Here is a 27,986-nt window from a genome sequence, read left to right on the forward strand (position 1 = left end):
GTTCAGTTTTATACTTTTTCCGAAAGATAACAATAGCGTTCATTTTTTATTCGATAAATGCAACTACAATAGTCAAAATGCTTCAAATTTAGTACAGAAGTGAACTCTCTATATGGTGTTATTATGAAGTAATAATTCGAGTTGGACTTACAATTGGCAAATAGGTAGGTATGAAATTAACAGTTATGAATAATTAACTGCTATATAATTCGGTTTTTAATCCTTCACGCTCAATATAATTGTTGTTCTTCTACTAAGGTTTTTAATAGCATTTCTTAAATTTACTGTTATTGTTGAAAAGCGCACCTGAATTAAACTCTTTGAATGCTAAATGAATGGTATCTTTCAATAACCTCGTTCGAAAAAGTCCAACCACCTTGAATCGGGCGAGTGTGATGGCCAATAAAACTGCCATCTGTCCCCTATAATTTATATTATATATATTATAAAATAATCGTAGACCAGACTTTGACTGAAAGGCAACAAGAGCCCTAATAGGAAGAGAAGCCTTTACAACTAGTGCTATCCTTTCCTTGAGTCAGAGTACGGTGGAAAAGGGTAGGACAACAATAGAACCTACTTCAAATTCGGAATCACCATCTATGGCAATCTCACAAAAAGCAAGCCATCAGCAGACAGCAACTCGAAAAATTGCATTCACTGAAAACAATGTGAATGCGGCACGTACTATACAGGGTGTTTCAAATTCGATCCTCACCATTGAGATCTCGGAAACTATGAGAGATACGAAGATGGTTAATTGGGGCAAGTTGCGCATTCACCTGACTAACAATATGCCGTTGAGTAAGTTCTGAAATTACGAGTATATCCGGAGATATCTGGAAAAACAGAAATTTTGAAAAATGTTTTTCCTGGCTTTATTTTTCAGAGGATTCGAAAATAAATTGCATTTCTATAATGTCACTTTTTCCTACTACATAATGGTGTTTTCAGATTTGCTATCCGACGTTTCGCCTTCCGACCACTATAATCAACTTTATTTTTTGTCATGGGCGTTACATTTGATTCTTTCTGTTTTGAATTGAACCAGATTTTACCTTTTCAATGACATATCATAAGTTATCATTTTTTTTTCGAAAGAAAAAAATTAATTCTTATCATAATAGGCTTTCGACTTTTATGTTTCTAAATTTGACTTTCAACACTCTTTGGCGATAATAATCAACCTGATCGAGATTCATATCTGGCAGACTCGACCTGCAAGAATTTCTGCAGACCTGCAAGGTTTATTTTCAATTTTATGAAAAATGTGAATTTTTTTTCATACTCGAAGGGTGGGGGTTGAAATTTTTTTGTCGAAAATGATTAACCTGGTCGAGATTCATGTCTGGCAGACCCGATATGCAAGAATTTCTGTCCTACTACAAGATTACAAGAGCAATGTCTACTGAGAACAATTCGCTGACCTGCAGACCTGCAAAATAGTTACATCTAAATTATATGTAATCAAAATTAACCCCCTAATTTTATTTAAAAATCTCTGGTCATTCGATTTGTGGATTAACTGTTAAATATAACTGCAAATCTTGACTTGAACATGAAACGTGTAGGTGAAAAAAAATATCAATGGAAATGTATTTTTGGTTTTGACCTGTAACGCAAGAAAAAATAAAAACTAAAGTTCCGATTTTCAGTTTTTTTCTGATATTTCCGGAAATACTCGGAATTTTCCAAGTTTCAAAACAGTATTTAGTTGAGCGAATTTTAATTACCCTGTATATATTTCAATATTGGTTAGGATTTGCAGTAAATAATATATAGATCAAATTTCATTTTTATGTTTCCTATCAAGCAATGTTTATGTTTCCAATCAAGCAAGATGAGCGACAAACACGGATTGGTACGTATAAGTTTGTTAAAGATATATTGGTATAGTATATATTTGGTTCGTTTAAGGTATAAACGCAAATCCTTCTTTGTTGCTCATTTTATTGTTCAAACAATAGTAACTCAAGGTGAAATCCTGTATTTTTTTAAAAAGTCTGACATTAATTCGGTTACACCTGTGTAAGTTGTGAGTTGTACCTTTATAAATCCGTCATTTGAAGGCGTAGGGTCAAAAGTAATCAAGTTTATCACATGGTCGGGGGAATCCTCAGTCCCATGCAATGTTCTCCAGTCTTTTTGGAAATCCCCGCTCACAGAAGTGTAGCACACTAACCACAACCAAGCAAGTAATTTATACATTGTATTCCTTCGACAAGAGGATTACAACTGGCTTGAAAATCCCCGAAGACGGTGTTTATATGCAGTTTCGAGAAGAGTCAGCATATACGGGACTGATAAAGTCAAGGCCGGTCTCGACCTAACAATACAATGATACAAGGAATAAACAATAAACGGTTTTCTTAAAGAGGGCAGTGCAAGTAAGATTTTGAAGAAAAAGAAATTACTCACATCATAAAGTCATTAAGAAAATGACTTTATGATGTGATAAATTCATTCCAATGTACGGGAGATGAAATGGGACAAATTTCAGGGATACAAAATGGTTTTTTACAATTTTCACAGAAACTAGATCGCTTATTAAAAAAAAGGCGCTGTATTTTTTTTATTCATAATGTTCAGTTCTTCAGCTTAAAATATACATGTGCTGAATCCAGAATCACCAGCGGTCTTGCTGTTTGAATAGTTTCAGTGTGTAAAAAAATTACATTACTACGGAAACATTTCTAACAATTTTTATGCTTTTAGCTCTTCAACTTTTTTCTCTCCTAACAGGATTCTGCAATGGTATATAAAGCATCATAAAAAATAATACGGAGGCGGCGTAAGGCGTAGGCCACCGCCCACGGCCTCGCGCCTCACAGCCAAAAATTATTTAAAAAAAAGTATGTAACATCCAAAAGTACACGTCATGACTTTTTAAATAAATCATGAAAGTTACCAACCTAAATATAATCCACTCTTCGGCGTTTGAAAGTATATGAATGAAAAATTGGTGAATATATTTCTTTTTCTGAATAACTATATTATATTATAAAATTAATTAATTAAAACATTTTCATCTTTGATGATCATTCGTTTTTATTATTTAGTCTGACAACATTACTCAGCGTGAAGTATTATCGCGGTGAATCCCCGGTCATACAACTCGGGTCTTCCTCTTAATAGAAAGTCAATCAAAGTATCGCATGCAGACGCAGTCTCGCTTCATGTTCCTATATAATAATATCTGAAAGTATTTGATGTGAGAATAAATAATTGTGTTACATAGTTGTAAAACAAAAGCACGTGGTTAATAAGTAGAAATTCGGATTCTGTCGTGAAGAAAAATAATAACATCTGTGTTTATTTCATAAGAATAAGGTAAGAAGTATTTATGATACTTACACTCATATTTTTATAATTTTCTTTACAAAACATTACATAACTAAAAATTATGTCTATTATTTGCTTCATATTATCGATTTATTGCGCTAGAATCCATCTTATTTTTTTCATTATGCGTATTTTATTGTATTAAACGAAGAAAAGAGAAAAGAAACTTTTTGTTTTTTACCACGTTTATTTGTAACTAATGTTATTGCAGTTTCGTCCTATACGGACATTTTCAAACGTATACAATAAGTTTATTGTATAAGTTTGACATTTTCAAATTTATACAATAAGATTATTGTATTAAAACTTATACAATAAGTTTATTGTATAAGTTTGAAAATATCCGTATAGAACGAAACTGCAGTAACGTTAGTTACAAATAAACGTGGTAAAAAACAAAAAGTTTCATTTCTCTTTTCTTCATTATGATTTTCTACCACGTAGTAACGGCTACATTGGCTACATTTATTGTATTAAACATATATTACGTTGATTTGAAGGTGGTTGACAATGTTTCGTGGTGCATTTCATTAGTTTATGACTTCCATTGTGTAATATGATATAAATTGATTTGAAATCCCTGAAAAAATCTTTGAGAATATAAAAAGATTAGCTAAGAAATAACAATTATATTAAGCAAAAAAATTGAAATTACAATGAAATAAAATACAAGCAACAATTAAAAACTGAACTATTAACAAGGAATGAAAATTAAATTTTAATAACAAAAAATGAAAATTAAGCAAGATTCCAAGCAAAGTTAGTTCACGACGTTTCGATTGTTAGTATCCACAATCGTCTTCTAGTGATGAAATTTCGAAACATATCAAGCAACTGCGGCAATTGAAACGTCTGGAGATTGTAACCAAAGAAGACCACGGCAAAACCCTCAAACCAAAACACATTGTCTCAAGGTTAAAATACATATTAAAATATGCTATCGTTTAAATATACCGTCTGCTCAACAATTATTTTGGCTTTATGGATCTGTTAAAATATGTTTTCCCTTAACCAACTCTCAAAGATCGAAACTTGTGCGAATTAAGTATTAACGAGGTCTTACCTTTCAACTTGCGATGCCTAAATATTTGAAAGAATTATGTGCTTCACTCACGTGAGAGAAAGGTTGATATAGTGTTGTGATCATGTTTGTCAGAGTTCTTGTTCCTTGACAAAGGAACCAAACAATAAGTAGGTAGAGATATGGCAATGGGAAAGTATTATTTTTTTTAATAATGGCTTACAAGAATGTAAACTTTCACGACCGGCGATAACTGTGTGAAAACTATTTTTTGGCCAAGCTCGAGAACCAACTCGGGCACTGCGACCGTTACTATATTGTCTGTCTACCGCAATAGTAGACGAAACGTCGGGCATAATAACCTGCAGCTCACTGCCAAAAAGCCCGGGAAACACACGGCTTCCAAGAGTTTGAAAGACAGTATTCATTCATACATTGAATAATTATCGTTTGAACATTGTTTTACATATACAGAGGTGCCCCATCAGACCCATACTGTAATCTAGACTGAATCAAACCGTAGAAACAGTATTTATCAAGCTCCAAATGACTTAAGTAGCACTGCCTAGTTTTCAGCAAACTCAATCTGTGGTTCCCGTTTTTTGTCCATTCTTATTCCTAAAAATTTTTTATGTGACTATTCCAAGGTCCCACCACAAATTTCAAAGTGAATTAGATTCGAAATTGAGGTGATATTTTTTTGGAAAAAAGTTGACATAAGTTTCTTTACATTATATAACAAACCATTATAGCCACAGTAATAATTGTTAGATTTTGCCACAGTAAGAATTGTTGAATCGAAAAATATTTGCAATATATTATTTTTATGATTCAGATGTTCATGAATGAAATCTAATCCTTGTTCTATTGCAATTGGTGTTGATTTGTCATTCAGGTATCCATTTTGATTAAGAGAAAATATTTTGTTTTGATATATGAATTTAGGCATCGTATAGGCAAATTTCTCAATTTGACTTTGTATACAAATAGTTTATTAGCTGGTAGGTATCATTTTCAGATCCAAATTTGGAAAAACGCCCTTAAAAAAGACTAGTTCACAAGATAGATCAATGGGTTCATGTAAGTGATCTATGACATCTCTAAGAACTTTTCCATTTATATCGTCAATACCAGGTGACGTCTCTCAAGTGATTTTCATTACTATTTCCCTTATTTATTTTGGAATAAAATATATCAGGAAGAAGATGAATTGAGTTGTTTTTTCATTTAAATTGAAAACACGAAAAAAAAAACTAATTTAAAATAAGTCCAAAATATATTTATCACAACAAGAAAATACATAAAAATATCATCATAAAATATATAAAAATAACTTCTAAATTTCTCTATTTTCACCTCACCATAATAGAAATGTTTAATAACAATACAATATACTCAGAACAGTGATTCTCCATCTGCTTCAAACAATAAGCAATGTATTGTTTATAACACACATTTAATGAACTGACAGTAAATGATTCCACCAAAATAAAAAGGAATTTAAATGATTCATTCAAAAAAAATATTATAACATGACAAAATAGTTAAGGCTTTTGCGGCCAAGGTTTTCAGTGTCACTATTTTTCGGGTTTGAAGGCCGTCGATTTAGGCAGCCGTAATATCCAGTCATCAGAGATAAACTCAGGATGTATAAACCTCTGAAGGAGCTAGCCACCCGCGTCAGCGAAACGTCAGGAAGAAATTTCAAAAATCAACGGCCGTGAAACTCGAAAAATACTGACACTTCTTTGTGTATATTCTTTTTTTTTGTGAGTGACCTACAAAGTAAAGATACAATTAACAATGAAAGTGATATGAAATTTTTCCAATTTCATTATTAAGGCGACTTTTTCAACCAGGAAAAATATGTGCCACAGAAAACTCAATATAACAAAAATTCTATCATTACAGTCGATTGTCAAAATAGTTGGATTTTGTGTGTCTGAGATATCATTGTGTAAATCCATATACTTACATGCCTATAAAATGTATGTGAAATGTTTCTTATATGTATTCATTGATTTCTGAGACATTTGAGGGGGATGCAGTTATATGTGACTAATTTAAAATAAGTCCAAAATATATTTATCACAACAAGAAAATACATACAAATATCATCATCGTAACATATATAAAAATACCTTCTAAATTTATCTATTTTCACCTCAACATCACAGAAATATCTAGTAAAAATCTCACAAGAGTGTTATTTGAATAAGTTATAGATTTTCGTGCGATGAACTTTAAATTGATGATTGTTTTATTGTATTTTATTATTTTTAAGTTTAATTTTATTTCTTAATGGAAGTATATGTTCATCCAGAAATACTTGCCTTATCATGAGTACTTTTTTGGCATTCCACAATTTTTATTCCACTAAAACTCTAGAAAACCTCTTAAACTTACTGAATAATTGATTACAAAAATGAGCACAAGAGAGCGGAACATAGTGACAGGAGTTTTCTAAAGTTCATTAACTTACCCGTAAACTGTGATGCTGATCTTTTGAGAAAAAAAAAAGAAAACTTTTCTCAGGCACTATTCTGCATTTTTGTTGCAACAGATGGAAGAATCACCATTAGATTAACAATAATTATCACTTATATTAAATGTTATACTCCAGATACTTATAAACATACAACCATACCACACTTTAAATCTAAATAAAGGGATGTCCAAAATAATACTTACATGCACAAGCATGTAAAAATAGTCATTAGTAACTTTGAATATAACTATTTGCTCGAGGCTCATAGTACATAAACTTTACTTGTATAATTCATGATATGATATGTGGTATATTAAATTCTCCGAGAAAAAAAGAGTATTGATAGAGAGTATTATACCCTTGTTAAATCTATTAAAAACTTTTTATCCAGACTTTACATGAAGAAGACAAAAATCTCATCGAATTGTTTCATATTCAAATAATTGAAACAGTGTGATGTTTATTCGTAGATGAATGGTATCAAAATGTCTCCTGAAAATGTTTAAAAAATTATAGTCGTGACCACAAAAATAAGTTCTCTCTGAAGATATCACAGAATTAGTCTGAAAAAATGTCAAAATCAGGAAAATTCATCAGGACCACATGTTTCTATTCTTCGCTTAGTGAGTAATTCCGGAATCTCATAATTTCAACTCTGAACTTGAAATTTTTGGTTTAATCTCTTAACTCTGACTTTATTCTCAAAATTTTGACTTTGAATTAGGAATTTTGACTCTGAAGTGAAAATTATGATAGAAATTCTGACTTTGAAGTCAAAATTACGGGACTGAGGTTACAATTTTCAATTTGGGTTCGCGATTTCTAAATTTAAGTTGAAAGTTCGACTTATGAAGATGAAACCTGAAGTATGTGGTCCTGTTAGTACTTCTGTACACAAATAGAATAATTCAATTCAATTCAGCTGAAAATCTCTGGTGAAGTATTTTTCATCATAATTCAAAAATGGTAAAGTTTGAATTGATATCTATTCGTAATTATTATTTGCACTACGGTAAGAAATAATTTCAAATTTAAATTTCAAAGCAGAACTTCCATTCAAATATCTGCAAATAGTCTTATTTCAAAGTTTTTCATATCTCAAAGCTGTTTTTCGAACTTACCGGGACATCAGTTGGCAAAACAACTATCACCAAACATTCTAAAATAGGAATCATAAATATGTGATTGACTCCTTTCCCTTTCATATACAGTCAAGGAGTTTGGAACAGCTTTCCGAAAATTTGAATGAAAGATTCCTTATCGGTTTGATTTCAGCTTCCATTTCAAAAAAAGAAACGCGGCTATTCTCAAGAAGAAAAATATCGCTACGAGCGCAAGAACATCTACCAGATAGCTGGAATTGTGCATATCCAACTCCTCGAGAGTAGTCTTTGGCTTTTTGAAGTGACAGTACTTGATGAAACAGTCCAGTTTGGGTCTGTCGAAGCCATAAGTGGCAAGGGCTGTACCTTCAAAACCGTACCTTATATAAGACAGATAGGTTATCCATCGGAGATATATGGGTATGGCATCGAAGGAGACGAAGAATCCTGAGAAGAGTAGGAAAGGTACAGACATCACCGGAGCTAGAAACACTCCGTTCTGCAACAAAATATTAGCACGTTTTTATGAAAACCAAAAAAAACCTGTTGAAAGTTTATTATAGCAAATCTATCTGAGCCAGTAAACTGTATACTACCTGGAACGGACCCGACCCGTTTTCTGTAATGGCCGAAAGTGTGTCAGGGGCAGTTGAAAGAGAGATAGCATTATTTACGGTAACCTTTCTTTGTCATACTCAAGCAAATAAGATATGGTTCGACGCATAAAATATATTTCAGGTTTAAATTCAGATATTTCTGGGATAATATTTGTTCAAAGAGTGTAATATTTGTGAAGATTTACATTTACGTTGTTCTTCTGTGCTATTAGTTTCACTTCCTTTGTCGTGTGTGGTTCAACAAACGCTTATTTTGTTGGTGTTATTTGTTATTGGTAGTTATATGCTAAATAACAATGGTGATCTATTGTGTAGCATTTGGATGCGACAATGAGCATGGTTATCGCCGAATATAATATTTAGAATTAGATATGACAATAATTTATTTATCAACATTTCAAACAAGGTTGAAAGTGAATTTTTATTTGTAACTGTTTTCCTTTCAGACGGCCAGATATCCTGAGATTGTGGATAAAAGCAGTTCGTAGGGAACACTGGACTCCACATACAAATAGGAAATTTGTGGTGAATATTTTCTTCCAACGGATTATGTAGTCAAACCAGGATGTATTCCTACATTATCAAAACCAAATGCTGTACCAACTGTATTTTCACACCCAAAGATTTTGTCACAAACAATTGTTGAACCTCGCAGGAAAATAAAAAAATGGTAGGACCTAATATGATGTACAAAAGAAAAAATATATACACCTGTTTTGGATGAAAATACAATGTATTTTTTAGGAATTGTCTGCTATATATTTGAGGTGCCGAATGTATCACCACAGTAAATTGTTAAATTTAGAATTGCATGGAAAAAGTGCCACAGTAAGACAAAAAAAATTACAAAACTTATTTTGTTTAGTAGCTGTAAGATATAAGTCAAAGTAGCTATGTTTTGTAATATTAAATAAAAACTTTCTGATTTTATTTTCATTTCATTTACCAACTCCATGGAAAATAGTTGAAAATGTAAATTTATTCAGAAACTTGCGTCAAAGTTCCATTAGCTACCATAGGATAGAAAGAGATGGATATCCGTAACATATGCGGGTTGCCTCACTTTTCGCCCAAGGCGGGTCCGTACTAGGTACATATAGTATACATTTCACTGATCTGAGCAGTCTGGCACTAATGGAAGATAATATCTCTCAACTACTATGGGGATGGTCACTTGCTTGGAAAAATTTTACTTTATGGGATACTCACGGATTTTCGCGATTTTTTCTGTGATGATACTACTTCTCTCTCTCTCTATTTTAGATGGTCGTTGCTTCCTATCGTCGCATATGACCAATGCTCCTCCTGTTGGTTAACAGGAGCTTCGTCGGGGGGCGCAGCGGTCTTACACAAAGCAATGCTGCCACCCATTTTTTTTAACTTTTTATAATAAAAAACACTAGTTTTTTTTCTAACAAAAACAATTTGATTTTTTGAAGTCGCCTACTTGGGAGACCTTTTGATAATTTTTCACATATATAGCCCCCTTTACGTGGTTATCCGAACCACCCCGGCCTGGATACCGGCGTGAATAAAGGGGGTCACTTATTCATCACTTTTTTAGACACTCCAATTTTAATATGACACAACACAAAAACGGAGCCCCACGATAGCACATGGCATCCGCGTACCTTCTTTGTGGACGGACGTTATCAGCACGTCCGTCCCCTACCACGGCCTCCACGGAACTCCCGATGATACTACTTGATGGTAGGAATTCAGAACACTTTTTATTTTTTGTCGGACTCAATTACTTCTCCAGATATAGCCTGTCAAAGTTTGTATGATGTCATATTTTACCTTTTTTTTATTAAGCAATAAACGATTGCAATTCACATATTTTTCATTCAACAAATTTTTTTCCATATCACCGCGCTTTTTTCTATACCTTTCCATTCACTCATTGCCAAGTTTCTTGAAATTAGATTGAAATTCCATAATTTGTCACATGCTAACCCAGCCTAACCTAACTCAGTCTAACCTTACTTTAGAATTAAAAAAAAAACTATGTATCCTCAACATCTAACCTGACCTCCAAATTCTAAAAGGAACGTATTTTCGGATATTTTTTTGTAAAAACTATATATCCTCAACATCTAGCCTGACCTCCGAATTCTAAAAGAAAAGTATTTTCGAATAGTGAAACTTAATGCAATTTATAAAAAGTGATTTGTGTGCACCCACCAAACAAATTATGGAATTTTATTCTAATTTCAGGAAACTCGGCAATAAGTGATTGAAAAGGGATAGAAAAAGGTGCGATGATATGGAAAAAGTTGTGTTAACTAAAAAAATATGTGAATTGCAATAGTTTACTGCTTAAAAAAAAAGGTAAAATATGACGTCATACTAACTTCGACAGGCTATATCTCGAAAACTAATTGAGTCCGACAAAAAATATAAAGTGTTCTGAATTCCTAACATTATGAAGTATCATCCCAGAAAAAATCACGAAAATCCGTGAGTATCCCATAAAGTATAATTTAGCCACTTGCTCTCTAATTGAATATTTAATGTAGATGTAAAAAGTGCCCCCCTCTGAACTTTTTAATAAAATATAGAAAAAGTTGACAAAGTTACCATGTTTCGATAATTGTTATCCACCCACTATTTTTGGCTAAATTTTAATTTGAATAGATGGTAGCACTTCTGGTGAATTAGTTTGTGAAATTGAACAGCAAGTTATCATTGCATTAAGAAATTTCACAATGTTCTAAAAATTTAAAATTGAAAATTCACTTCATTTTCAAAAATTCCCAATGTCTAAAGATGCCCCTTGTCATTAAATCTCTAGTGAATAATGATGACGTTTCATTTTAATATATTTTGGGAAAAATTTGGTCTGTAAAAACATCACAGAGTTTATTTTTAGTCCTGAAATTTCAGAATAATACCATCTGATAACCCACCTGAACATTCATAGCAGCTCCTACCACTAGTCCAACGCTCTGGGCAACAAACGAGACTAGTAAGCAGGCCAACAAAAACATTCCATACCTCTGCATATCAGGAGGTTGTGCCGTCATGTAGTACACGATTGTTACATAAGCAATGCAAAAGACTGTCTAAAAAAACCATAACAAATTAAATTTCAAAAACAACATTAGTGAACTTCAATATTTACCTGAAATGGCATATCGGATATAGTGATGGCTAAGTAATAGGACCTCAGGGAATACCAGCGATTGAAATGTTCCTTAAGTAACACAGGCATCTCCAGGGGAAATGAAAGAATGGTAATAGTCATCGAAGTGTACATCAGGAACAACATGTTGAAGAATAGGAATCCCAAATTACTCAAGACTTTAGCACCGTCGTTACCAATTTTGAAGTACAAGGCGCCAATTAGAACTCCAACCAGCAAATGGGCAAACAGACGCAGATACATGAGCGTCTGAAAATGAAAGAAATACTGAAAATATTCTGGTTATCAAGCCAATGGCATCATAAAAAAATTAAATATGGGAGATATTTTCTTTGTTCTGAATAATTCATCATATAGATTTCGACATTCTGATTGAAACTGTCGTTCGGTCTAAATAATAAACATAACTGAAAACTTGTTGAAAGCACATAACTTCATGTGGCATTTATTATGATATACAATAGAATTTTGAAGTACTTAAACTTTATATTATTTTTTGAATAAATTTGCGTATTTTGGCACTTTGATGCAATAATAAACCTTCATTCATATCCATCAAAACTGAAGAACATAGTTCAATCTTAATATTAGTAATTTATCGTGACTCCATCAACAGAATCACTAACTTTCATCAAACTTGAACAAAGAAACAAGAAACTTGTTCAATTGATTACCTATTTATTTTGTAGAATTTCATAATGAATAGAGGATAGGGAAGATATTTTTTTGTTTAATTTCTACTAAAATTGTTATTTGTTATGACCCGTTTTACTTTATTGAACCATTCTTTATTTATTAATCTAAATATTCTTCTCACAGTAATAATTTTTAGGTCAACTACTTTGTCTCTGTCTATTATTAATAATAATTAATTGAATACAGAAATTTAAAAACCTGTTTTCTCCAATTTGTTTGTTTAGTGGACGTTCTGGTAAAACTTTGCATATGCTGGTTTTGTTTGGTTATATTAGGCATTTGTATATCTTTATACAAATATATTGCACCTGGTAAAACAAGTATTTGAATGCTTGGCTTGAGAGATCAACCAGTAGCTTAGAGGAGGAAACTGGAATTGGTCCTAGGTTAATTCAGGTTAAAGCATTTTCAATATATATTTTCATAGATCATTTAAAGAAAATATAATTATTAGTCTACATTAATTCTACCATCAACTATAGAACTAATATAAAATTAAAGTTTTTCAGCTTTATATTTGAATATAAAATTAATTTCAACTTGAATAAATTAAGAATAAATTTATTTTTTTATTTTTGGATAATTCATAACTACATAGATTTCATCATCAGGGTTTGAGTGACTTGTTGTAAAAACAGAAATCTGTTTAAAAAAAATCTGTTTTTTCCGTTAATCAGCTGTCGCCCCCCTACGAACGACAACTCTCAGAAGTTGAGAAACTTGTGCCAGCTAAGGACTAACGAGGTCTTACCTTTTAACGTGTGATTCCTAACACGAAAAGTGACAATACATATATCAAAACCAATTTTCTGTCAAAAAATTATGCAATCAACTTTGTCGATAGTATTAAAAACTGAACATTTTTAAATTCTATGTAAGAAACAACAATTTCTAATAATATTTTTTCTGATACAATACATACCAAAGGACCCAACCTTTTTAAACAACCTATAACAATATTATATATCCCAAAAATATCAACCAACAAAAATTATTGAAAAATGACTCACCCAATCTCTCATACTGAACAACAGGGCTCGTTTCAGAATTATGAAAAACTGCTGAAATTCAGAGTTACCATACCTAGGCTGTTTCACTGGCATCGCATTATTCAACAACGCAGAATTCACATTTACTTTTTCCAATTCTGTACCATCTGACACAGCTGCCTTCAAATCGTGATTGTTGTAACTGTCACTGAGGATATTATTAGTACCGTTAGAGGAATTTGAAGACCCCTTCGCTAACTTATTGATGATTAATGAATTCAAATTATCTTTCTCAAATTGCTCAGCATTATTCAATCCATCATTGACTTTGAATTCTGGAAAGGGAAGACCTTCTCGAATATCGTGCTTCCCGTTATCAATAGCGCAGACTAGCTTCCTAGTGTGATCTCCGTATTCTCCGCAAGCAACTTCGATTATATATGAAGCTGGGTTGTGATAAGCCGGACACTGAAGACCTAGAGAACCTAGGAATGGTACCAACTGGTTTGTAGACCCTTGGTAGACACACTGCCCATCAGCAAGAGTGTATAGCTGGTCGAACATCTCAAATAATCTGGCAGAAGGTTGATGAATTGTGCAAATTATTGTTCTTCCACCTACAAAGTTCAATAATCATTAACAAACTAAACGAAGATAATTTTATAAACTATGAATTAACTGCTATCACATGCAATTTTTTTGAATTTCCTTCACTCACTCTGTAAATGATTCTCCTGAATTTTACAAATATGAACAGCATTTACCTTTTGCCAGAGTCTTCAAAAGAGAAATACACTGGAAACAGGAAGATGAATCCAACCCACTTGTGGGTTCGTCAAAAAACATAATGGGAGGATTGCTGACCAGCTCCAAAGCAATTGATAATCTCTTCTTTTGTCCACCAGAGAGACCACTAGTCATTGTTTTCCTGTGGTCAATTAAGCCAAGAGTGTCTAAAATTTCGGTGATCTGAAACAATGTTGTTGATAATTACCACTACACATATTTCTTTCAGAGATCTCAAAAAAACTGAGTTTTTCTTCAAGAATAATAATATAGGTACATCACTTTAATATTGTTAATTTTATTATTATTATTCGAATATGATACTTTTTAATATAAAAAAGACATTTTTCATGTTATTCCAGCCAAAGAATATTCGTTATGATTATAGTCCATTAATAAGGATGAATCATAAGTCTATAGAACAAGTTGGTCACATTAAATTTCTTGGAATTTATGTGGATCATAAGCTTACATGGGAAATTCATATAAACAATTTAGTATCCAAATTGAGCAGTATTTGCTTTGTTATTCGACAACTGCAAGGCACTGTCTCTTTGGATATTCTTAAACTAACATACCATGGACTTGCTAATTCCTTATTAAGCTATGGCCTGATATTCTGGGGTAACTCTGCTCACGTACGTAAAGTATTTATTATACAGAAAAAAATTATGAGATGTATGGTCAAAGCTCATTATCAGGCGAGCTGTAGACCAATATTTAAAAGACTGTCCATTCTGACCTTGCCTTGTATGTATATATATTTAATAACCAGCAACATCAAAAAAGAAAAACATAATCATGTGAGAGAAAATACTCTACATGAGTATACCACTCGCAATGCAAGTGAAATACGTCAACCGTTTTCCCGTCTAGGCCTAGCACAAAACTCTTTCACATATTTGGGTATCAAGTGTTATAACCAATGCGTAAAATTATTGGTGAAATAAAAAATTTTGGAGTTTTCAAAGCAACATTCCATGACTTTTTAATTAATCATGCGTTTTATTCTGTAGATGAGTTTTTAAATTTTCCTATCGATAATTCTGATATGTAAATCTATTAACCATGCATTTATGTTATGTGTTTGTTCATGTTATATGTAATTGACTAGTCTGATAAGTTTTAATACTGTACTGCACTGTGTAAAGCTTCATGGATGAATAAAAATTATCTATCTATCTATCTTATTGTTATATAGGGAAGCCAATCTAAAACAAAATAGCCGTTATAAGGAAGTGTGTTAACGATTTATTTGCGGCATTAGATTCTTAGAACAGGTAGCATTGACTTACCGCCACTGTAATCAAATTTGTAACCTACTTTTTTGTGGTGATACCTAAAAAGTACAGTATACAGGGTAGGGTGTAACTGAAGTGTAAAACATTTAAGGAGGTGATTCCTCATCAAAAAAAAGATAGGATCTTTCATATAAAGAAACTTCATTGGAGTATCCCTTGTTAAGATACAGCCCCTTAAAGGGGGTTCATAAAATTTGTATAACAATTTTTTTTACACACACTGAGAAAGTTACAACAGTGAAATTAACCTGACGTTTTGTACTACCAAAAAGACACTCGCCAGAAATTTATTTGGTTAACCCCATGGTTGTAAGGGGTGGAAAACGCAACCCCTGAAATTTATTTTCAATGTAACTTTTTGTCTTATTATTTGTTTACCATTTAAAATTTCATTTCCGATAGCCTGTTTCATTGTAAACAAAAAATGTCTCTTGGGTTTTTTGCCCAAAATAAACCAGTTCGCAGCAAAAAATTATTTTAGGAACAACTACAGAGATACATTGTCATAAATGCGAACTGGATTTATTGTCATTTTGTAGATAGTACCTGCATTAAACGATTAAAGGGTAATAAACAAAACTAATTTATTAATAACAAAACACACAACATGTAGAAATCATAGTAAATGTTCAATATATCTACCATCAGAAATTACGCATGCGTCTAGACGTCGGCGCATTGAGCCACGTATTCGCTCAAATATTCCTGGACTATCTCTGATTACCCTGCACGTGCTACTTGACTAAAATGGACGGAAGCTCCATCATGCATAAAAAACATATCCCTTCTGACGCACAAAGGAACTTCCTCCAGCAGTACTGGATGCACATCTCTTAAAAATTGAATGTATGCCTCACTATTTAATCGAGGAGGTAGAAAATGAGGCCCAATTAAATCATCCCCAATAACTCCGAGCCACACGTTAAGAGAAAACTGTTCTTGATAGTTAGTTTCGACAATAGCGTGATGGTTTTCATCAGCCCATTATGAAAATTAATAATCTTTTCCCGAGAAAAACTACATTCGTCTACGAATTCTATCATCTTCAGAAAGTCACAATTTCTTCTATTCGATATTGTAACTTTTTTAGTGCTTGTGAAAAAAATTGTTATACAAATTTTATGTACCCCCTTTAAGGGACTGTATCTTAACAAGGAATGCTCCAATGAAATTTCTTTATATGAAAGATCCTATCTTTTTTTCGATGAGGAATCACCTCCTTAAATGTTTTACACTTATTCAGTTACACCCTGTATAGAACACTATCTAAAAGAGTAGCATCTTCAAAAGATTTGCGTTGGCCAAAGAATTAGCAATGAATGCCATGGAATCACTTCGTAACTGCTCGCAATGTGAGAGAATATTTCAAACAAAATCTTTGTTATTATGTGGGCGAGGTCGGTAATCAAACTGAACATTGAAATTACTAAGCAATAAGTAAGTAGCTGAATACAATTGTAAATTTTTGAAATTCTTGTAGAAATCGACCAAAAAATTACAGCACAAAATTCCTAGAACTTGAGGTACAATTAAAACAATTTGGTTTATTACAAAATATTTATACAAGTTATTTATCACAGCCTTGGCCTATCATAGACCTTGAGTGTTTCAAATTATATTGTAGACCTTGAATGTTTCAAATTATACCTATTATATCAGTGTCATTGATAAAATGTTTCATTACATTGTATTTACATTTTATATACTTCATACTTTATGATGATGAAATCAATCAATTAACAGTAATTCTCGTTTGTTCTGATTTTTAATCAAGCGGTTTTTTCCTTGGTAAATACCACCAAGAAAAGAAGATTGACACTATGAAAAGTAAATAAACTGGAGGAGTTTTTTAGGGGCAGCATAAGTATTTCACTAACAAAGAGTGACTAATTTTGGTTTTTAATAAACATACTTGGAAACAAGGTCCAATAACTTGCTGAGTGTTTGAATTTTGATATCATTTTTGTGAATGTTTGAAAACTAGTTTTGAGATATTAGGTGTTATCAGTGGAGATAAAGATAATGGAAAGCTGACCCCTCAATCACGCAAAAAATCAGATATTTCAGTTTTTGAAAGTGATCATTTCCTTCAATGCATGAAACAATGGAAAAGTTGAAGGCTGGACAGCTTTTATTGAGTTTTACAGTGATTAAATGTTTATCTACGCAAGCTCAGTCATTATGAATATTTTTGATATGTAATTATAATTTTCGGAACCTAATAATTTTGAGATGTCTCACATGAACAAAGTTTTTCAAGTTTATATTATCTTCTTCAGGAAGTAATCTAAACATCTAACACGTGCATTTCACCAAACAAGTTGGCATCAACAGGAGATGAACTAGGTATATTAATTCCTAATTCTAACTTGTCTTTTTGTCTCTCTTTGTTTCAGAAGTGAGTCAAAGAGAAACATCAGATTTGTCTCTTGATGTGAGAGTTCTCCTGATTTAAAAATAGTACCCTTGATAAAAAAATAAATCCAAAACCATTGACGCTCCCACACAACCAGAACTGCAACACCCCTCTCAAAGAGTTGACCTCAACTTTTAGGCTCATTCTGATGGATCAATAGAAAACTTTATTATTATTATTTATTATTATGACTTGATTGTTATGTAACCAAACATTGGATGCCAAAAATTGGAACAAAAATAAAACACATCATTGTCATTCTGTTGTGGAAATCAAATAGTTTGTACCAAGATTATTTATTGTATACCCGATGATCATTCATGGTCATTCTGTTTTTCCTTGTGGAAAGCAAATAGTTTGTACCAAGATCACAGTAGAATAATACAACCTATCTTACCACGTGATCCGCCCGAGTTGCCGGGGACCTTCAAGCGCTCTTAGGATGAGATTCTCATCCAACGGGTTCAGTGCTGTAGTATCGAAGGATATGACAGTCCCACGGACATCGGATTAGTTATAATAAACAGTCGGAAATTGATATTTGTGTTTTTGTAGTTGGTTATAAGTAATTTACCACAAAATATTCTATAATAACCTTATATGGTAAAAGAACGAAATTGGCTCCTCACTTTGTTTCGAGGTCATCGATAACTTTGTGAATTTATGAATGAAAGTAGTGGCAGTGGACTTTCTGGTTGATTTTTACTATGCCAAGATTGTGTATTGTATAACCGGTGCTGTAATTATATGCAATATAAGAAAAGGGTATATAAGTTGAAGTATATAGTGTAATATGTAGTAAAATTTGAATTTATACAGAGAGAAATAGCTATGGATGCCATATTAGCAAAGCAACTGCACTATGCTACTATTGGTATGGTTCATTTACCAGCAATACACTTAAAAAGAAAAGAAAATTACTTAGATTTATGATAAATATCAACCATCATGTGTCACCTTCATAATGAAGTCATCAAAATTCAGGTTTGAGAAACATACTTACAACTGCTTCTCTCTCATGAACTGGCTTGTCGCCGATTTTAAGCTTGGCCGCCACACTCATAGCTTCGTCCACCGTCAAATTTGCGTGAAGTTGATTGTCTTGCATAATGTAGGCAGATAATTTTCTGAATTGTCCCAAGTCTCTGTCAGCATCATTCATTAAAATTTGACCACTCATTCCTTCCGTCCTATAAAAATTTCATTACGGTGATGACAGTTTAATCAATCGATTTGACTTCGCGAAGAAGAATAAAGAGAAGCAATAGTTGTTGATAATCTGAATTCATCTCAAATTTCCTAAAAATTAATCTCAACGAAAGAGGTATGAAAGTTGAAACAGACATTGACTTTGAATTTATATTATGAGAGTTGAAAAGTTAAAATTATTGAAAAATACATGTTTGTTGATATCCCAAACAGGCATTTCATGATACAAATTCAATGCTCTAGAACAGGGTTTCTCAAAGTGGGGTTCACGTTCCACTAGAGGTATGTCATTGAATTACAGGGGGTATGCGATAAAATTTACGTAATGGCGGCGGCCATGGGGTTGGTTCTCACATACAAGTAATGTTTTTGTTGCTCAATAGCAAATTATGAGGACTATATCTGATGTTCCTCATAGAATAAATAGTAGGGAATTATTCAGAAAGCGTACACATAATATGTGTGTACATAACAAGAACACAAGATTAAAAACATATTTTCAAATTCCACTAATGAAATTTACGGTATGCAGATAACCAAATAGTGCAATAAACTACCAAATAATTCGAAATCAAGTTTGACTTTGGAAGTGTTTGAAATGAAATTGAAACTTTCTTTCACGGAATATTGTTTTTACTCTGTTGATGATTTTCTCAATCTGTTGTTGACTATTCCTATACAATCAATGATTGTCAGGAAAGAGATTCAAGATTATTATTATTATTATACAGGGTGACTAATTTAAAATAGAACTATCTTTAAAAAACATTGGGTAGACATTTGAGAAGTCTACTAATATACCGAATTTCATGAACGAGTCTTTGATTTCAGGTAATCTTTTTTATTTTTCAATGTTAAAAATCGAAAAAAAAATATTAGCAAAGTTTTGAAGGAATTTGACCACACTACAAGATTCACGTAGTTTTGAAATGGTTTATGTCAAAATTACATCAAAAATTTTTGGGAAAGAAAGTTTTTGGCTTTCTACTACCCCATCTTGATACAAAAAAAAAGGATGAGGGAATCTTCCAAGGAAAGGAAGGAAGTAATCAATTTTAAAATAAGTAACTCTATACATGGATGTGTAGATCATGCAAAGAAGTAACTTTCAGACACAAACTGAAAGAAAGTCCTCCTGAAACAGCTACTTTCATATAAACATTGAATTACACGAAAGAAAAAAATTCTTTCGAAACAAATACTTCTATATGAACACTGAATTATACAGAAGATACTTTTCTCTACTCAGTTTGTATTTCAAACATTCGTTGTGGAATAAAAATCAGATATCATTAACATGAGTTCTACTTTAAATGAATGGTAATAAATTGCACTTACATGGAACACTGTCACCCTCACTGGTATACACCGATGTTTTGCCTTAAGACACTTGCCCCAAGGCTCTTCAGTACCAAATTGAATAACATTATTTTCTATAATGTTATCCATTATTTTCTATAATGTTATCCAATTTGGTACTGAAGAGCCTTGAGGCAAGTGTCTTAAGGCGAAACATCGGTGTATACCAGTAAGGGTGACAGTGTTCCATGTAAGTGCAATTTATTACCATTCATTTAAAATAGAACTCATTTGAATGATATCTGATTTTTATTCCACAACGAATGTTTGAAATACAAACTGAGTAGAGAAAAGTATCTTCTGTATAATTCAGTGTTCATATAGAAGTATTTGTTTCGAAAGAATTTTTTTTCTTTCGTGTAATTCAATGTTTATATAAAAGTAGCTGTTTCGGGAGGACTTTCTTTCAGTTTGTGTCTGAAAGTTACTTCTTTGCATGATCTACACATCCATGTATAGAGTTACTTATTTTAAAATTGATTACTTCCTTCCTTTCCTTGGAAGATTCCCTCATCCTTGTTTTTTGTATCAAGATGGAGTAGTAGAAAGCCAAAAACTTTCTTTCCCAAAAATGAATAACTCCTAAAAATATAACCCCTTCAATTCATACATCAAAAATATTAAAAGAGAATAAACTTTGAAAAATATGGCATTCAATTTTAGAACTCTCATTAAAATTCTGACTACTCCACTGGATTCAGCAGGTTATCGTTTATCAGTGTTCATACTGATCTGATCATAGTAATTTGACACCCTTTGAAGCAGACGAAAACCAAATATTACTTACTTGTATCCTGTCAGAATATTGAGTAGAGTTGATTTTCCAGCACCTGATGGCCCCATGATGGCACACAACTCCCCTGAACGTATATGTCCGCTGACATTTCTCAAAATAACTTTTTCGGCTGAAAAAAATTTAATCTACTCATAAAATATACTTTTAAACTATTACAGATTCATAGAATCTTACAAACAGTTAAACAAAATTGATGGAGGGCTGAAATTGTATAAATATTTTGAAATCAGTATTCATCATCTATTAAGAAAGGCGACAACCAATTGATTTATAATTTAATATTGGAATTGATCTATTTGAGAAAAATTGTGACAAAATGTAACGATGTACTGTGTTACAAGTCAATCTAAAAAATACTTCAAATGCTTAATCATCCGCATTATTCTTTAGATTTTACCCTTAGCAACTATTCATAGATTTTTAAAAAATCGCTCAAAAAAATATGACTTTGAATCAGAGTTGGACGCCGAAGTTGAAGAGTTGGACAAATCTTCCTTTAAGAAAAGCTTTGTATAAAAACTCAAAAAAAATTTAGCAAGCTGTGCTTTTTATGATATCAATGAGTTGATTAAATATACTTATCAGTGTGAGTTTCTAACATTTTTATTTTATAGCGTCTGTATGTATTTTGAACAACAGTTCTTTTCACCAATCTGATAAATTTATATGATGTCAATTATTTGAATTGCACAACCAAAACGATTTTTTTTTGTATCAGATCGTCACGTATAATAAAAAGTGGATCCTCTTCGACAACAGGAGAAGTTCAGGGCAGAGGTTGGACACCAATGAGCCAACCAGGCACTTCCAAAGGTGAAAATCCACCAAAAAAAGACCATGGGTACCGTATGGTAGTTAGCGGCTGGTGTGATTCACTATAACCTTCGCCAATCAAAACCAGGCAAAAATGGCCTTATTCGACTTCATCGAATCCCAAGCACACAATTTTCATGCAGAAGGAATTAACTGAACTGTGTTATGCTGGCAAACGTGCACTGAATCAAATGCAGCTTATTTCGATTAAATGGAATATGTATTTTCCCATTTTCATTTTTTAAATCTAAACAGGACAGCTGCATAAATACTCAATTGATAGAATATACGAGGTTTGGCTATTAAATAACGAAACTGCGCGCCTAGAGGGCGCCTTAAGTGTCTTTAGCCTTTAGTTACGAAAACGTATACCGCCAGATAGCAGTGACAGACAAGTTGTGTTATCCGATTCATATTTGGTACAATGGGGTTTTCGGGGTCGCACATTATGAATCTTTAGTTAAAATTAATATATTCAAGATGGCGGCTTCAAGATGTCTGACGAGTATTGTGATTATGGACCGATTCGATTTAAAATTGGTATTTTGTAGTCTCTAGGCGTGATTTTTTTCTATTGAACTTCGGAAATTCAAGAGGGCGGACTAGTTTTGTGATATCTGGTCAGGCTCTATGGAAGACTGGCTTTAAGATTCGAAGATAGTTATTTTTCTGTTGGAATTCAGAAATTCGAGATGGCAAACGAGTTTTGTTATTAATTGTCAAATTATATATAACACTGGTATTTTGAGGTTGAAGATAATGAGTTTTTCATCAAATTTCAAGAATTCAAAATAGCAGCATAAAGATGGCTATAGGTTATTTTGTGATTTATAGTCGTGTTCTGTTCAAAATTTATTTTTTCGAAAACATGAGCAGGGTGTTCAGAAAATCAGATGATACTTATGAATAAAAAATTGAGAAATCAAGTATCAGATTTTGTCTTTCAAGTAAGGGTCCTTTCACAATATCAATTTTCAGCATTAGTTCGAAATCACGGAAAGATTTTATGATTCATAGTCGGATCCTCAAAAATAATTCATCTAGGGCTCTCCGGGGTAAATTACTCTTATTTTTCCTCAAAATTAATTCATATTGCCAGATATATTTTTAAAATTGAATGATTTAAATATAATATTTTGCAGGAAAGGTCCACAGTTTAAATAATATGTCTGATTCCATATAAAGGGTTAGACAATATAAGTCAATACCAATCGTGAATAATTCAATTCCGCTGATGTGTATGCAACTGTTGAAAATAAATGAAATCCAACAATGTTTTTGCTACCAATTTTGATTGTAATCAAATCAAAAATAACGAAATTCGTCCAACATTCCAGAGCCTCCATCTTAGTATTTCTTAATATGAAAATAACATGAAGTTTTGTCCCTAGTAATGAATACCTGTAAAATTTCAAGCCAATCGGAAATTAGACTTGCAAGATTTGATATAAACGTGTACACACGCAAACATACAGATAGGTAAGTTGAAAAATATCTGGTTATTGTAGAAATTTTAATATTTCAATCTTTCGTTCGGTCAGAATAACTTTTATCTTTTCCTATTCTCAATCCGACCCTGTGCTACATTTTATAATGGCTCTACGATACTCTCTCTCTCCCTCACCAGACGTGTGGGAGGACCTACCTGACGGGCGTGTCATTTAAAAGAAATTCATCATACTATTCTGACTCCAGATTCAAAAGTAATAATTAGTTTTCACTAGTCGACGGCTGAAGCAAAACTTTATTAGTTGACTTTGATAAAATTTGATATTTCCCATTTCGAAAGGCATAATGCAAGGAAATCAAATTCGTATAAATAACACATTCTTATTAAATTAATAACAAAATAAAGGAAACATTAAAAAGAAAAATGAGAAAGTCGTTTAACTGAGAAAATGATAGGCTTCAATACCGAAATGGAATAACACCAAAATATTCGTTAGTTTTGATGGTGGAATTGAAGAGAATTGCCCAAAAATGAGAGAGAGAATACTTTTTATTCATCTAATATTCGAAAAATATTTTTTTTATTATTTTTCCTTTATACACTCATACAATCTTTCCTCAATCAGAATAAAAAAAATCGTTTCTGACTCCTTTTTTTTCAGGGATGAAGACCCTTAAAGGGGTGGGGAAAAAACGAGTAGTGCATTGGGTATCTGGAAATCTCTATTCAGGTACCAAAACACGTTTTCGTCACTATAACAGTATTTGTGCAGTAGCAGTTTGAAACGAACGTGTTTATTTCTTGTGTCGAAAACCATGTGTGACGAAAAACAGGAGCAAAGTATCAATCTCTAATTTCTCGTCAAATTGAAAACAACTCCGACTAAGTGCTATAAATTATTGCAAGAGACCTATGGGTCTAACATCACTCAAAAACGCGTGCGCGCGTTTTTGAGTGACGTAAGCGCTTCAGTGCAGTGCAGAGCAAGGATGTCCAAATAAAAATTCAAGACAATGTGGATATGATGCACTGTTTGGAACCTTTGGTGTATCTGTGAAGCAAAATTTGTCCGATAAACGCACTCCAGTGCTCGAACACGCGCCCTACTCGCCAGATTTGGCACCTTGCGACTTTTTTGTGTTTCCGAAATCTGCTTTGAAAGGGACAGGATTTGAGTCGATGGAAGCAGTAAAGCAAAAAAACGGTAGGGCTCCTACAGACCCTCACCAAAGAAGACTTCCAGCACTGCTATGATCAATGGAAAAAACGTATGGAAAGGTGTGTGGTGAGGGGAGGGGATTATATTGAAAGGGAGCATTCGAATATCTCGTTATTTAATAGCCGGACCTAGTATTATAGTAAACTTCGCCAATAGGCAACCAGATCAAGAAAATACTTTTGTATTCCTCTAGTAAAGACAAATACTTCTGAAATTGTTGTCTTCATTACAGTAATCAAAGTGTTCACAGATTTAACCTCAGAAATAAAAGCTACAGATTCTATTGAGCGTTACAAAAAAATGTGAAAGAAACATCTGATGGAAGAATGCAATAAAATTTGACATTATTTTATGATGATATTATCTATATTGCTTTTTATGCATTTTAGTCCTTTTGACTTTGTTGAAGTGTATGTATTGTATTTTTAGGTATTTCATCAATTTGTTTGGTTAATACATGTGGGCACCAGGAGACTAGGTTTATAAATAAATTTGAGTTTTTCCAATGAATGAGTTGTTATATGGTTCTTGCCAGGTCTTTTTGAACAACCTGTTATAACGAAATCTTGTATTTGAATAAAAATATAGGAATATTTACAATGAATAATCAAGAAAAAAAAACCTAATATGTGAATGCCCACAATTACGTTTTCTATGTAAAGCAAATCCTCGAGAGTCTTGCAGACCACTGTTTAAGGAAAAGAAAATCAATTTTTATTATTGAAAAAAATCAAAATCGGATTTCAATTAACGCAAACGCCACTCGTCAAAAAAACAACTTCAATTTGCCCATTCCAAAATATTCCCTTATATTATCAAACACTCTTTCATTTATAATGGGTTGAAAATATTTATTCACCTTCCATCCCATGTAAAATGCGCATGCCATAACAGGAACTTCAGGGAAGTTTTGAAGGATTTTTTTGGGGGGAGCCTATTATAATTTATCAGAGTACTATCAAGATACCTTGTTTGGTATCTTGATAGTACTCTCTTGACTTGTGTCTGACTCTGAATACATTTCATGTAATCAATATTGGAAATTTTTAACACACATTCTTACTGGCTATTTTCCTAAAGGGTTGTATTGTGTTATGTGAATACAAACTGTTTCTGTTATGTTTCTCTGTCCTATTTTGTTGTATATATATATATATATATATATATATATATATATATATATATATATATATATATATATATATATATATATATATATATATATATATATATATATATATATATATATATATATATTATATATATATATATTCAGCATCTACTTGAAAATGTATATTATTTTATAGTTATATAATGAAAAAAAATAAAAAAAATAAAAGTGAATAATAATGCAGCAACCCAAACAACCCAAGATTTCGCAATGTCTTCATATAAACACATAATTCAGGGAATTGGGTAATACCAAAAGAAGTGAAATAATATGACCAGTGTGGAGGCAGTCAAGGGCTTTCCGCCACGAATTAAGAGAATTTACCGATAACGGAAAAGAGTGTGCTGAACCAACATTGGTCATTGCAATTCATAATTAGCCATGAAATTGTTTTCAGGACATTCGTACCATAAATAATATAATAGATAAATAGATAATATAATAGAATAGAAATAATACAATAGATAGTACCTCGGCATGTCTAATCACTTCTACAAAGTAAAATATTTTTTCTGGAAAACTTCTCTCCACACAACTCTTCATATTATTTTGATTGAAAAAATAATCTCATGAAAAATGGCACTGTGGGGATATTAAAAAAAAAAAGTATTCAGCATGTTCCATAACATCTATAAAAAATTTCATTTTGTAGCAGAAAATTACACCCTTGAGTCGAGATCCCAAACAGCGCTATTTTTTTAGAATATTCCAATCAAATAATAGGATGAAGTTTTCCGTGACAAAATATAGTACCTACTATGTAGAAGTGACAATGCTGAATACTATTATTCCTTACAAAAATATCTTTGGTCATATTTTTCCAATCATAATAATTGTCTGAATTGATATTGATTTCAAGTATTGAAAATTTATAAAAAAAATGAATTGCCTCTGTGGAAATAAGGTATATCATTATCTATTTTTATATTTACAGGTGTAGATGACATTCGATTTTTATTTACTGATTTCATAACTGGAAAAAATGAAAATGTCCTAAAATACAACTTTTCAAGTCTAGTCATGAATTGAATGATTGAGAAATTTTATCATCAAAAATTGAATGTGAACACCTACAAAATTCGGATATGTTATTGCTGATAACCGATTTGACAAAAAAACTTCACATCAGAGTTTTCCAGGCCGTCTGAGAAGGTGAAAACTTTCAAAAATATTTCAATGAATCTAGAATGTGTAAACCTACAACATTGAGAATTGTTATTTCTAATGATTGAATCGGCGGAAAAAACTTCTCTTTGGAGGTTTCCAAGCCGTCTGAGGGAGCGGAAATGGGGTGGAAACGTTTTAAAATCATATCATCGCGAATTGAACATGTACACCTACAAAATTGAAATATTTTGTTCCTGATGACCGATTCAACAAAAAAAATCACGTCAGAGTTTTTGGAAATATGTTGGAAAAAAATTAAAAATTTAGCTAATCTGAAAGGTGAAATCTCTTGTAGTTTCTCCATCTGGTTCAAACCTTTATATTTATGGAGTTTCTAGAGATAAAAAATATTGTGGACTAGCCTTGGAAAATTCCTAAATGATCATGAACTCTGAACTCATTAGGTAGGAATGGAGCCATTGATCAAATAAACTTACTTTTTCCTTGTTTCACAACGTACTTCAGATTTGAAAACGCTAGATCTACCTTTGGTCTCTTAGGCAGGTGTGTTAAATTTTTCTTTGGTGTAGAAACTATTTGAACTTTCACATCAGTAGAAGTCGTTTTTAACAATAGATTATCCGTCGCCATCTTAGTTAATAACAAATTATGCAAAAAAAAAGAACAAAATAACAATTTTCAGGTCACTTAGGCCCCGAATTCATTGGCCCAAAAAGTATGTAACACGTACATTAACTGATGAACAAAACGCTAAATATATCAATTAGAACAAATCCCATAAATGATTTGATCAATTCTAAGCACCATCAAATACTGAACAATAAATGAATCAACAATCAAACCAGCTTTCGATTTCACAAATAAAGAAAACCTTTGCCTCTTGACTTTTGAGTTTGACACATCTAAACAAGGTTCAAGGTCCAAACCAGTGTTGCCG

At 32.3% G+C, this 27,986-nt stretch overlaps 2 protein-coding genes and 1 long non-coding RNA gene across 5 annotated transcripts in view; 1 reads left to right on the forward strand and 2 right to left on the reverse strand.

The window, feature by feature from the left end:
- Positions 1-2,247, reverse strand: part of LOC111514750 (sortilin-related receptor) — a 46,242-nt gene extending 43,995 nt beyond the window's left edge. Inside the window, exon 1 of the mRNA XM_023171029.2 lies at positions 2,047-2,247. Coding sequence (XP_023026797.2) covers positions 2,047-2,208 — 162 coding nt within the window. The 5' untranslated portion in view covers positions 2,209-2,247. The remainder of the gene's footprint in view (positions 1-2,046) is intronic.
- Positions 32-9,499, forward strand: LOC141485434 (uncharacterized). 3 transcript variants are annotated; one of them, XR_012467205.1, is made up of 2 exons: positions 32-164; positions 9,018-9,499. It is a non-coding gene; the product is annotated as an uncharacterized lncRNA (long non-coding RNA). The 3 variants fall into 3 exon arrangements; XR_012467204.1 differs by lacking the exon at positions 32-164 and adding an exon at positions 1,801-1,861; XR_012467203.1 differs by lacking the exon at positions 32-164 and adding an exon at positions 3,108-3,330.
- On the reverse strand, positions 5,621-27,946 carry LOC111514950 (ATP-binding cassette sub-family G member 1). The gene is made up of 8 exons (XM_023171221.2): positions 27,526-27,946; positions 21,260-21,377; positions 18,908-19,094; positions 14,166-14,370; positions 13,423-14,018; positions 11,696-11,965; positions 11,481-11,636; positions 5,621-8,453 (listed from the first exon to the last, which is right to left on the reverse strand). The coding sequence occupies exons 1-8, from the start codon at positions 27,677-27,679 to the stop codon at positions 8,109-8,111; spliced, it is 2,031 nt and encodes a 676-aa protein (XP_023026989.1). The 5' UTR covers positions 27,680-27,946; the 3' UTR covers positions 5,621-8,108.
- Positions 27,947-27,986: the final 40 nt, after the last annotated feature.

This window comes from Leptinotarsa decemlineata, unplaced genomic scaffold, assembly GCF_025532065.1.
Source record: "Leptinotarsa decemlineata unplaced genomic scaffold, Ldec_3_MD MMD2_tig00026328_RagTag_RagTag, whole genome shotgun sequence".
In the NCBI taxonomy this organism is placed as follows: domain Eukaryota; kingdom Metazoa; phylum Arthropoda; class Insecta; order Coleoptera; family Chrysomelidae; genus Leptinotarsa; species Leptinotarsa decemlineata.

What these genes read in the sequence shown, in the direction of transcription:
- LOC111514950 (XM_023171221.2), bottom strand. Translation starts at nt 27,679, where the DNA reads ATGGCGACGGATAATCTATTGTTAAAAACGACTTCTACTGATGTGAAA. An exon ending in TTCATGAGAGAGAAGCAGTT is followed by an intron (nt 14,371 to 18,907) that starts GTAAGTATGTTT and finishes ACATTGTTTCAG; the next exon opens with ATCACCGAAATTTTAGACAC. An exon ending in TATCCGATATGCCATTTCAG is followed by an intron (nt 11,637 to 11,695) that starts GTAAATATTGAA and finishes TGGTTTTTTTAG; the next exon opens with ACAGTCTTTTGCATTGCTTA.